This window comes from Rhinoraja longicauda, unplaced genomic scaffold, assembly GCF_053455715.1.
Source record: "Rhinoraja longicauda isolate Sanriku21f unplaced genomic scaffold, sRhiLon1.1 Scf000053, whole genome shotgun sequence".
Lineage (NCBI taxonomy): Eukaryota > Metazoa > Chordata > Chondrichthyes > Rajiformes > Arhynchobatidae > Rhinoraja > Rhinoraja longicauda.
In genome coordinates, this window is record NW_027601271.1 from 400,497 (window position 1) to 413,354 (window position 12,858).

The following is a 12,858-nucleotide window of genomic DNA, read 5'->3' on the forward strand; positions in this document are numbered from 1 at the left end:
ACCATTCCATCCTGAACATTTCAACTGAGCTGGGAGGACCACATGTTTTGGACAGACCCAAGAGCACCACACTCAAGATGAACAAATAATGATGGCTCCTGCACACTAAAGAATAAAGTTCTAGCCTGCCCAACTTCTTTCTGTACCTCATGTCTTCGGGTACCCGCTACATCCTCGTAAAAACTAGTTCCATAATGTTCCATCTTAATGCTATCTTTTCTGAAATAGGGTGACTAAACTGAACAGAATACAAGTGCGGCCCATGTCTTGCCCAACGGTAACATATGTTCCAGCTTCTATATTGAATTTCCCGAATCATTCAGCCCAGCGTGCTAAAGGCCACCTTCTCCACTATTTACCCGTGATGCCCTCTTTTGGGGAATTGTTTGTACTCCTGGATTCTCTCCAGGGGGCTCCCTTTCAACGTGAATGCCATATTCTGGTTCGACTTCACAAACTTACATGTCCAAAAATGCTAATCATACCTTGACATCCCCATTGAATTCATTTCTTCAGACGAGACAGTACTGGGCCCATCAGGGATCCCAAGTGGCGCACCATTCATAGAATTCCAGTCCGAAAAGCAATCTTCCACCATCATTCTGTTTCCAACCATCAAGCCAATTCTGTATCCCGTTAGGCATCTCCCCGAGGACACCATACGATCTAACCTACCACAGGGAATCTTATATGCGGAAATCTGTATAGACTATGTCTCTGGCTCTGCCCTCATCAACCTTCTCAGGTACATCTTCAAAAGACCCATTCAAATTCGTGAAACCTCCAAAGCCAAAACAATGGTGACTATCCCCAATATTTGTCTTTTCAAATGCACATACATCTTATATCCTCTCCCATAACTGTCTTCCGACAAACATTCGGCTTATTCATCTATAGTTTATGCTTCTCGCGGTTCCCAGTCTTGAGCTATCAGGTTTTTCTTTGCGACATTTCTCAAACAGAAGCACAGCATTATCTTCCCTCAAATGTTCCGCACTTCACCGACGGTTAACGATGATTCACATATCTCAGCCATGGCTCCTGCAATTTATTCTCGAACTTTCAATAACAGCCTTAGATACATCTAATCACAGACCCCAGAGATTTACGTATCTTCATACGGTTAAGGACATCCAGCACCACCTCGACTGTAATGCAACTGCACTCAAGACTTGAAGTTTTTCTCTATGCCAAATACGGAGGAGAAATTATAATTGAAGACCTTGTCCATCTCCTGCAGCTCTACACATAGATGGCCACTGAGGGTATCCTTTCACTCTCCAGTTAACCCTTTACATTTAATATTCTTGGAAAGTCTATTTGACTTATCCTTAATTATAAGTGCCATCATGTGCACCCTTTTTGCCCTCCTGATTTTATTCTTAAGTATGCTCCTCAACCTCTCACAGGTCTCCCAGGAAAACATTAACCTAGACCTAACCCATGTCCCCTTTTCCCTAAGAAGAGCCTCAAATTCTCACATCAAGCTGGGTTCCTCACTAAGAACATGCATATCTTTAAATCTCGCTATCACAATTTAAAAACTTCCCCTTTCACACAACCCTTTGCCCACAGACGACCTACTCCAATGACTGTTCCTATTTCCAACGGTCAAAGGTGGACTTCCTCCATCCAATTTAGAATTTTACATTTAAGGCCAGAACTGTTATTTTACAGAGGTTTCAAAGCTAATTGAATTGTAGTCATTGGTCACAAAGTGGTCATCAACCGACATCTCAGATCGAACTATCTGAATACTACTTTGTCCGCCAGTTTAAACCCTCCTTTGCAGCACTTTCAAAACAGCCCACGCAATGTTAGTCTCCTTTCAGTTCAGGTCACCTCTATCCCTGAAAAATCCAAATTATGCAAATACCTGAATCTCCAATTTTTGCACCAACTCCTCAGTCGTGCATTCATTTTAACGGTACGTGCATTAACGTCACACGTATCGAAGTACTGTGAAAGGCTTGGTTTTGCATTCAATCCAAACAGATCAGATAGACCACACATAGATACAATTAGTTAAAACTGAAGAGCAGATGAAGCAAAGGTGGAGATACAGAGTGCGGAATGTAGTTCGCAGCATTGTAGCGCATCAGTTCATTAGAGAAAGTGCAATGTCATTGATGGGGTAGACGTAAACAAGTAAAATGTAAATTGGGAGAACAGGAATACATCCCTAGCTTATGAGAGGTTGGTTCTCGAATTCGATAAGATCATGGAAGAAGCTGGCCTTGAATCAGGTGCTATGTTATCTCCAGATATCCAATATAAAATATGGATGCTTGTTACTTTGAGATAATCTGATAATTTTGTTCCAAGTTTTACCAATTTTGGCCTTTCAGTTATCTACCAAAATTGTGATCACTTGACTCTACCGCCGGAACTGGATTTGAACCAGTATTTGTGGATGATTACTCAACATGTTTTGCGGAGAAATGAGATTTCAAATTTAATTCTGATAAGGGCGAATTTACGCATGTTGGAGGGACATATAAAACCAGGATATTTACCATGAATGACAGGGGCAAGAGACTACTGAGAAACACGCGTACAAATCCTTAGATCCCTAAAGTCAGCAGCACACACAAAGACAACCCTTAGCATTCTTGTCATTAGCTGCAGCACATAGTGAAAGTGCAGGGAGGCACGTTTATAGTTACAAATTTACAGGGAATTTATTAAGTATTAAGTTGAAGGAGGATTGCGATTCTGATCTCCATAGTGTGGGAAGGATGCGGAGGAGATTCTTCAGGATATTGCTCGGAAATCAATATTTCAATCGGGATGTCTATTGGAATCGCCCTGCTTGTAATTGCTATAATATTGTGTTGTGTTTTTCCATGTATCAAATTTCTCCTCGTGAAAGCTACTGTGAAGCAGTTCCCGTTGTTCCACCATAAGAGCGCATCTACCCTCCAAGATAAGCAGACCCCGCCGATAGAATACTATAATGACGACCAAATTGCATTGGAGGAATACTAGGGATATAGATTGTAAGGGGAGCTGGGTCTTTTTTCCTACCCCAGGCAAAAGGGGGTGGGTTTTTGGCCTAGTGACCCAGGACTTTAGTATGATAGAAGAGGAACACTGACGAGCTGCACATTATATATCTAAACACCCTGAAGTGGGGGTTAATAATGATCAGGTTTATGCGACCGTTAGTTTTCTTTTTCTGTGAGACCATGTAGGTCTCAAAGGGGGGATATATGGGAGTATATATTTTGTATAGTACACGAAATTCAGACATTCAAGTGTTAACTGTGTAGCATGTGGACTCTTAGGCATTCCTCAGTTAGCCTGGCATTATTCCTCAGTTAGCAGTCCTTAGATCCCTTATTCCATATTTGGTCCTTAGACTTAATCCTTACGCATTCCAACTTTGGTAACTTTTGACTTAGGCATTGCCCGTACACCATTATCTCTTTGCCTTATCACATTTGAATGAAAGATAATGGTGGCAAGAGAAGAGATAAGGAAAGACATAGGCCTTGGGGTGATGGATGGGTGTGAGGGATGGACTAGCAGGGAAATAAGGGAGGCAAAGTGTGAAGAGATAAGTGTATTAAGATAAGGGTAAGTCAGTAAATGGGATTTAATGGTGGCAAACCAGACAGGAGGTTTGCAAAGAAATGAATTATTATAGAGCAGGAGTTTGGGTATGAGGTAATGTAAAGAAGATAAGGTTTGGAATAATCCTATAAACATAGACTGCCCGATGTACTAAGTGGACAGTCAGGGCAGGCAGGACAGTCAGGCGGTTGACTTCCTGATTGTTCCAGCAGTTGTTTGCAAATAATGGCTTTTAACTTGTCGAAGAATTCTCCGTGTCGCCTGTCTTAATTTCGAAGATGAAGAAAACCACGACAATAACAGCAGAATAAGAATGCACATGATTCACAGCAACGTGGTCCTCTAAATTCAGAGCTCATTTACTGAGAAGACAGACGTTTGTTATTCTGGCGAGGGGTCTATGGAAACACTGGGGTGCACAGTTTTAAGCTGAAAGGGGTAGAATTGAAAGGTGATGTGTGGGTGAAGTTTTATTTTACACAGAGGATGGTGGGTGCCTGGAACGCGCTGCCAGGTGTGGTGGTTGGGACAAATACGATAGTGGTATTTAAGAAGCTCAAGGATATGCAGGTGGATATGCAGGGAATGGAGAAATATAGATTGTGTGAAGGCAGCGGAGATGAGTTTCACTTGGCATCGGTCCGCATGGACATTGTGGACCCAAAAGACCTTTCCTGTCCTGTGCGTTACTATGCTCTATCTACCTTTGTTGATCCATGTATAAGATCGCCACGTACTATTTTCCATTTGGCCTTGTTACTTCAAACACGTCCCTTGCATCCTGTAATCTTAATGATATAATGCAATTTTATTTCAATGGCTTGTTTGGATCTTTCTTTCTCATGTAGACCTTTTCAGATTATTTCTCTCTCGCTGCGTGGCATAAACACGGAAGTCACACAGCACAGACAGAGGTGCTTCGGCCAAACGTAGACGTGTCGACCAACCTGCCCTACCTGAGCCAGCCCTATTTGTCCAAGTTTGCCTTTATCACTCCAAACCTTCCTCGTCCATGTACCTGCCCAAATGTCAGTAAAATCGTGTTATTGTACGTGCCTCAACTAGCAATTCATTCCACATATCCACCACCCTCTGTGCCCGAAGTCATTTTTAAAGGGGAATGGAAACACAGGAACCCATCCCCCATACCCGCTGGGCCCCCTTAGTTCCTGCCGTCCCCCACTGGGTCTCCATTTGTTATCAGCGACCTCCCCGAGATCCCCCTGTTCTTGGTGGCCCTCTGACGGGTCCCATCGTTATTCGCGGCGACCTCCCTTGAGTCCCTCTTTGTTCTCGGTGGCCCTCTGCCCGGTCCCACCATTGTTCTCGGTGCCCCCCGCCGAGTCCCTCCTCTCATGTTGTCCTGCAGTATGGTATGGGCCAACATTCCCTCTTGAACATTTCAACTGAGCTGGGAGCCCAAGAGGTTTTGTACAGACCAAAGAGCACCACAATCCAGATGAACAAAGAATAATGTCTCCTGCACACCAGAGAATAAAGTTCTAGCCTGCCCAACTTATTTCTATAGCTCATGTCCATGGGTACTAGGAACATCCACGTAAATTTTCTCTGCACAAACTTCCATCTTAATGCTATCTTTTCTGAAATAGGATGAGTAAACTGAACAGAATACATATGCGACCAATGTCATGTACAACTGTAACATATGTTACAACTTCTACATTGAATTATCCGAATGATTAAAGTCAACGTGCCAAAAGCCACCTTCACTAATCTATAGTTTATGCTTCTCGTGGGTCCTCGTCTCGAGTTATCAGAATTTTCTTTGCAACACTTCTAAAGCATAACTACCTGCACCAAAACACCATCCTGGAAAGTTTCCAGTCAGGTTTCAGAGCCCACCACAGCACAGAGTCTGCCTTGTTGAAGGTACACAACGACCTGCTTCTCGCCATCGACTCCGGCGACTGTGCAATCCTGCTCCTTCTCGACCTCAGCGCAGCGTTCGATACAGTGGACCACACCATCCTTATTGACCGTCTCCGGTACGCGGTTGGCATTGATGGCACTGCCCTGAGCTGGTTCGCTTCGTACCTCAAAGATAGGAGTTTCGCCATCAACAAAGGCAGTTATTCCTCTGCTCCAGCTAGCCTCTCCTGCGGAGTTCCACAAGGCTCCATCCTAGGCCCCATTCTCTTCTCTCTATACATGCTCCCCCTTGGCCAAATCATTCAAAGGCACGGCATTTCTTTCCACTGCTATGCCGATGACACTCAGCTTTATCTCCCCCTGAAACCCAACAACCAGTCAAATTTAAACAGCCTCTTACACTGCCTTGAGGACATAAAATGTTGGATGGCACAGAACTTCCTCCAATTAAATGAGAGCAAGTCTGAGGTCATCCCATTCGGCCCCCCCGACTCCATCAAACCGATAACAGGCAGTCTTGGAAGCCTATCCTGCCTAGTCAAACCGCATGTCAAAAACCTCGGCATGATATTTGACTCTGCATTAAAATTTGATAAGCAAGTCAACGCTGTGGTAAAAGCCAGCTCCTTCCAACTTCGTACCATAGCTAAAATCAAACATTTCCTCCAATTCGGCGACACAGAAAAAATCATTCACGCTTTCATTTCCTCCCGCCTAGACTACTGCAACTCCCTATACACTGGGATCAGCCAATCTTCCCTGTCCCGCCTGCAACTGGTCCAAAACGCCGCAGCGAGACTCCTGACGGGTACCCGTAAAAGGGACCACATCACCCCGATTCTGGCCTCTCTCCACTGGCTCCCTGTACGGTACAGAATCAACTTCAAGCTCCTCCTATTCACGTATAAAGCCCTAAATGGACATCCCCCCCCCCCCCTACATCAAAAATCTTCTAACCCACCTCTCTAACTCCAGGTCCCTCAGGTCGGCCGACTTGGGGCTACTCACTATCCCGCGGTCTAGGCTTAAGCTCAGGGGTGACCGCGCTTTTGCGGTTGCAGCTCATAGACTGTGGAACAGCATCCCTCTCCCCATCAGAACTGCCCCCTCCATCGACTCCTTTAAGTCCAGGCTCAAAACCTATTTCTACTCCCTAGTGTTTGAGGCTCATTGAGGAGGCGCTGTGAACTGTTTGCGTGCTACTGTATGTTTCATTTTTTTCCTTAGTACCTAATCAGATGTACAGCACTTTGGTCAACGTGGGTTGTTTTTAAATGTGCTATACAAATAAAATTGACTTGATTTGACTAAAGCAGAAGCACAGCATTATCTACCCTCAAATAGTCAGCATTTTACCCATGGGTAACAATGATTCACATATCTCAGCCAAGGCTCTTGCAAAGTATTCTCTAACTTTCAACAGCAGCCTTAGAGACATCTAATCACAGCCCCCAAAGATTTACGTATCTTCATACGGTTAAGGACATCCAGCACCACCTCGACTGTAATACAACTGCACTCAAGACTTCAAGCCTTTCTCCTTGGTAAAGACAGAGGAGGAATTATAATTGAAGACCTTTCCCATCTCCTGCAGCTCTACACACAGGTGATCATTGAGGATATCCTTTCACTCTCCAGTTACCCCTTTTCCTTTAATATACTTGGAAAATATATTTGCCTTCTCCTTAATTATAAGTGCCACCTTGTGCACACATTTTTGCCCTACTGATTTTGTTCTTAAGTATGCTAAAGTATCCAAGTATTCCTGATTTTCGCCTTTCAGTTATCTCTCACACTTCTACCAGGAAAGCATTGATCCGAGCAGCCTATACCTAACCCATGTCTCCTTTTCCCTAACCAGAGCCTCAATTTCTCTCATCATCAAGGGTTCCTTACTTGTCCTTCAATGGCAACATGCATATCTTGAAATCTCACTATCACAATTTAAAGACTTCCCCTTTCAGATGCCCCTTTGCCCACATACAACTTACTCCAATCACTGTTCCTATCTCATACTGTCACCACCCAATGTAGAATTTTATATTGAAGGCCAGAACTGTTCTTTTACACAGGGTTTCAAAGCTAATTGAATTGTCGTGATTGGTCGCAAAGTGCTCGTCCACTGACAGCTCAGTTTGAACTGTCTGAATACTACTTTGGATTTCGTCTCCCAGACAATCAGTTTAAACCCTCCTTTGCAGAACTTTCAAAACTGGCCACACGGATGGATGTTAGTCTCCTTCCAGTTCAGGTTCCTCGTCTACAGGTCACCTCTCTCCCCAAAAAGATCCAAATTGTTCAAATATCTGACTATCCGACCCTTGCACCAACTCCTCAGTCGTGCATTCATTTTAACTGGACGTGCATGAACGTCACGTACTGAAGTACTGTGAAAAGCTTGGTTTTGCATGTAATCCAAAAGGATCAGATATACCACACACAGATATAATAGGTTGAAACTCAAGAACAGACGGAGCAAAGGTTAAGATACAGAGTGCAGAATGTAGTTTGCAGCATTGTAGCACATCAGTCCCTTACACAAAGTCCAATGTCCTTGATGCGGTATGCGTAAATAGTTAAAAAAGTAAATTCGGAGAACAGGAATACATCCCTGGCATCTGAAGAAGGGTCTCGACCCGAAAGGTCACCCATTCCTTCTATCCAGAGATGCTGCCTGACCCGCTGCTTTACTCCAGCATTTTGTGTTTACCCTAGCTTCTGCGAGGTCCGTTCACAAATTTGATAAGAGCGTAGAAGCCCTCGAATCAGGTGCTATGTTATGTCCAAACATTAAATATAAAATTTGGATGATTGTTACTTTCGAGATAATCTGATAATTTTGTTCCAAGTATTAGCGATTTTAGCCTTTCTGCCAAAATTTACATTTCTACCCCCGGAACTGGATTTGAACCAGTATTTGTGTAGGCGGAGACATTACATTTCATATTTAATCATGATATGGGCAAGTTGACGCATGTTGGAGCAATAAATAAAACCAGGATATTCATCATGAATGACAGGGCCTATAGACCGCTGAGAAACACCCGTACAAATCCATAGATCCCTAAAGTCAGCAGTGCACACGAAGACAACATTTAGCATTCTTGTCATCCGCTGCAGCATCGAATACAACTGCAGAGAGGCCTTGTTACAAATTTACATGGAGTTGATTAAGCCTTAATTTGGAGGAGTGTGTGCAATTCTGATCTCCATACTGTGGGAAGGATGCCTTTGCACTGGAGAAGCTACAGAGGAGATCCATCAGGATATTGCTTGGAAATGAATATTTCAAATATCAACTGAGACTGGAGTGATTTAAGTGGTCTTCCTTGAAGCTGGGGCAGACAAGCAGTGATCTGATAGATTTTCAGAATACTACGAGAAGCAACGTTGATGGAAAAATAGTTTTCTCCATAGTAGAGGTGGTTAACACTAGGGGGCATGGATTTAATGCGTGGACCATGAGGTTTACAGGATGATCTTTCAGGAAGAATCTTTCAGTAGTGATGACTGCAGCTAGGACACACTGCCTGAGGTGGTGAGGTGGTGGCTGGTACTCTGTCACAACATTGTAGGAGCATCTGGGTGTCCATTCCAAATGCAAATGAATCGCAGGTGATAGACTACTAGTGCTCAGTAATGGGATTAATGCAGAGAAATTTTCAGGTGGCAGATGGGTCAAAGGCTCATTTCTGCTCAGAATCTGATTCTGGACTCTGATATTATAACGTTTGCGGCTAATCAAATAATTTGTTTCTAAAAAGAGTGCTGATATATCAGACAATTCCTGCATCCACCCACCTGTAACGGTGATATCCCTGGAGATGTCAACTCTCTGTGTTCACCCCCATCCCTAGTCCCACTTCCATGTGAACCTCATTTCTTACAACAGGTGTCCACGCACTGCCAGGGCAACATATACATTTCACAGAAGGTTCACAAACCTTTTTGTTTTGTTGATGTAGAAGCCACTGAATCACCTCCACAGTCACCACTTTCAGCCATGATGTCGTCAGGCGTCCGCAAACTCTGTAGCTCTGAAACAAACAATATTAACAGAACCATCAGGTGACAATTAAATGTGAAGAGAGACATTGCCTTGTGAACCAACAAACAGCATTACAGTGCAGCGGAGGTGTGGAAAACACCCCATCCAAACAAGGTGTGCCCCTGCAAATTAACAAAACATAAAAGCAGGATTAGTCCACCTAGCTATTCATGTCTGCCCTGACATCCATAGATCCCTGATCTATCCAAGGCAGCAATTCAGCATTTGTGCCAGATCCCTGAAGCTTTCAAACCCTTGATCACCGTATCACTATTCCAGACCAAACACGGTCAATCCCCAACATACACACCTCAGGCTTCAACTCACAGAGAAAGAGGAAAAATACCCACTAATGGGTAATTACTGTCCACTCTACTGGCCCTATTCTTACCACAAGGTGAGAAGGAACTTTTTCATCCAGAGATTTGTGAATTTGTGGAATTCTCTGCCAGAGGGCAGTGGAGGCCAAATCACTGGATGAATTTAAGAGAGAGTAAGATAGAGCTGAATCGGGTTACTGATTGTGGATGATCAGCCATGGTCACAATGAATGGCGGTGTTGGCTTGAAAAGGCAAATAGCCTCCCCCTGCACCTATTTTCTATGTTTCTAACCTTGCCATCCAGGATAAAGGCTTCTACACCACCATGTTACCTATTGCCAAATCCCCACTGGCTGGAACGGGAAATAAAACATTTCATGGGCCAACTACAAACATCCCAACTCTACTGGAAACTGTAGTCCCCACTGCTCCCATGGCACATTCCAGCGCCATCCCTGGAGTGTCCATTCCAGAATAGAAGGATTATATCACGTGCCTAGATTATGCTTTGTCTCCATGATGTCAGGTATTTGTCTGCAATAACCACCACCAGTCCCACTTCACAAGAGAATCATCCGTCTTATCTCTACACGACGAAACCCGCCAAAAGGTTCACAAGACAACATTACTGGGAGGGAGCTGGAGACGTCAGGCACGATGAGGGTGAACTGGGTTCATGCCTACAGTGCCTTCAGGGTAGGTGGAGGCGCCCTGCGGAACACAAAGATGGTTAAGGACAGGGAGGTCTGTTCACAGGAACTGCACCAGCACATCAAGCTCGTGGGCAGACCGGATTTAGACTTTGAAAATGGCAATGCCTGTATGTGTAATATGTGCTAAAACAATTTCACTCTGCAGTTGCACATTGAATTACCGAACTGTTGACCAAACATCTGTTCATCTCAGCACTCAGCTCTCCAATTGATTCATCCTCAACAAACAGAGATTATCCTTTGCTATCTTGCAGACATTCTCTATAACAGAGCTTTATTTGTCGTTCGGTACCGAAGTACCGAACGAAACTACATAGCAGTCATAGAAAAAAAAACGAAAAAAAAACAAAACACAAGACACATAACGCCAACACAAACGTCCATCACAGTGACTCCAAACACCCCCTCACGGTGATGGAGGCAACAAAACTTCCACTCTCTTCCCCACGCCCACGGACAGACAGCTCGTCCCCGACCGACCCGCACAGTCCCCGCACCGGGCGCTGAAACGTCTCGCGGCCGAACCGGGCGAAGAAAGGCCCGCGACCAAGCCTTGCGCAGCTAAGTCCCGTGGCCGAGCCGCACCGGGCGATGTTAAGCCCCGCAGCCGAGCTGCACCGGGCGATGTTAAGCCCCGCAGCCGAGCTGCACCGGGCGATGTTAAGCCCCGCAGCCGAGCTGCACCGGGCACTGTTAAGTCCAGCGGCCAAGCCGCACCGGGCGATGTAAAGTCCAGCGGCCAAGCCGCACCGGGCGATGTTAGGCCCCGCAGCCGAGCCGCACCCCGCGCCGTGAGGAAGAGAAAAGTCCCCCCCTCCCCACACACCACCATCCCCTCCCACACATACACAACCAAAAAAAATATATAAAAACCATCCCAACACCGACACACAACAAAAAAAGGAAAAAAGACGAACAGGCGGCTAGCGAGCCGCTGCCGTTAGGCGCCGCCACTTCCGCTGAAAGATACAACTCTGCAGTAAACGGCACTACGTCTGGTCCTGAACTATCCCAGCTGTGGACAGGTGATCTCTCCCTCCCTTTAAACAATCTCCAGCAATCTAAGTTAAAACATATTTGGTTATCTTAACGTTGTGCGTGATCTGGCCAAGTACAAATGACTGCCATTTTTCCTACAATGTAATAAAGACAATGTGTATTTACATTATTGATTAAAATAGTGAATGCAGAAAACAGTGGAAGTGCAATGGTGGATGATCCATTATCAGAACTGGGACTGTAATCAAATGCTGCTCAAACTGCTGAGTGTTTCCAGCATGTTGGCATTTTCTCTTTTTCCTTCAGATCTTCTGGAATAGGAATATATATTTTTAAACTTCCATGCCCAAAAAACTGGTTGCAAAAGTCACACGTTACCTTACAGTGGTCAACAGATTTGTGTAATTTTCATACTTACACTCACAAACCCAATAGTCCCAACTCATTTGAATAATGAAATGAGAACTGACAGGTACAAAATGCATTCCATGTTGCAAATCTGAAATCCTCACAGTATCCTTTGCTCTTACTCTCATTCTGCTGCACCTTGTCCTCGGATCACTCAGTCTCAGCTGTGACCAAACGGCGATAACAATGTGCAACTCTCCTCACACAAATGCTCAGAAAGGCCTTTACTCCGGCAACTGAGGAAGTGTTATCAGTAAAAATAACGGGACCCGGGAATAAAAAGCTCAACACCCGCTTCCCATCGGTGAGTATTTGCCGCCGGCCCCCAGTGGACGGGTCTAATCTTGGGGAGAGACTGCGGGTAAATCTCCCCATTGAGTTTGATTTGTTGTTGTGAGGACTTTGCATTGATTGTTGAGACTAAATGTGTCCCGGTGAGAGTTTGATGCAGGAAAGTCATGTCCAGCACCAGCTGCGCGTTGTTATGGGACGTGTTGGTGCAGGTGCTGCACAACAATCACACAGAGTTGAGTGAAGTTGGAGCTAACAGTTGATGTGTTGAGGGCGCTGAGCGGTCTGTTGCTGTGGAAGCAGATGGCCCAGTTTGGTTCACAAAATGGCTGCATGTTCAGGGCACTGTTTCACAATGAAACCATCAGCTTGTTATTCCCAGGTTCAGTTATTTTACTGATAACACTTCCTCAATTGTCAGAGTAAAGGCCTTTCTGAGCCTTCTGTGATGAGATTGGTCAACAGTTCAGTAGTTCAATGTGCAACTGCAGAGTGAAATTGTTTTAGCACATATTACACATGCAGGCATTGCCATTTTCAAAGTCTAAATCCGGTCTGCCCGTGAGCTTGATGTGCTGGTGCAGTTCCTGTGAACAGACCTCCCTGTCCATA

General features: G+C 44.8%; 1 protein-coding gene across 3 annotated transcripts in view; it reads right to left on the reverse strand.

The window, feature by feature from the left end:
* The window catches only part of LOC144612512 (NACHT, LRR and PYD domains-containing protein 3-like), a 286,610-nt gene extending 277,112 nt beyond the window's left edge, over positions 1 to 9,498 (reverse strand). For all 3 annotated transcript variants that reach the window (XM_078432100.1, XM_078432098.1, XM_078432102.1), the window contains exon 1: positions 9,411 to 9,498. In XM_078432100.1, coding sequence (XP_078288226.1) covers positions 9,411 to 9,471 — 61 coding nt within the window. In that variant the 5' untranslated portion in view covers positions 9,472 to 9,498. The remainder of the gene's footprint in view (positions 1 to 9,410) is intronic.
* Between the last annotated feature and the right edge of the window lie 3,360 nt (positions 9,499 to 12,858).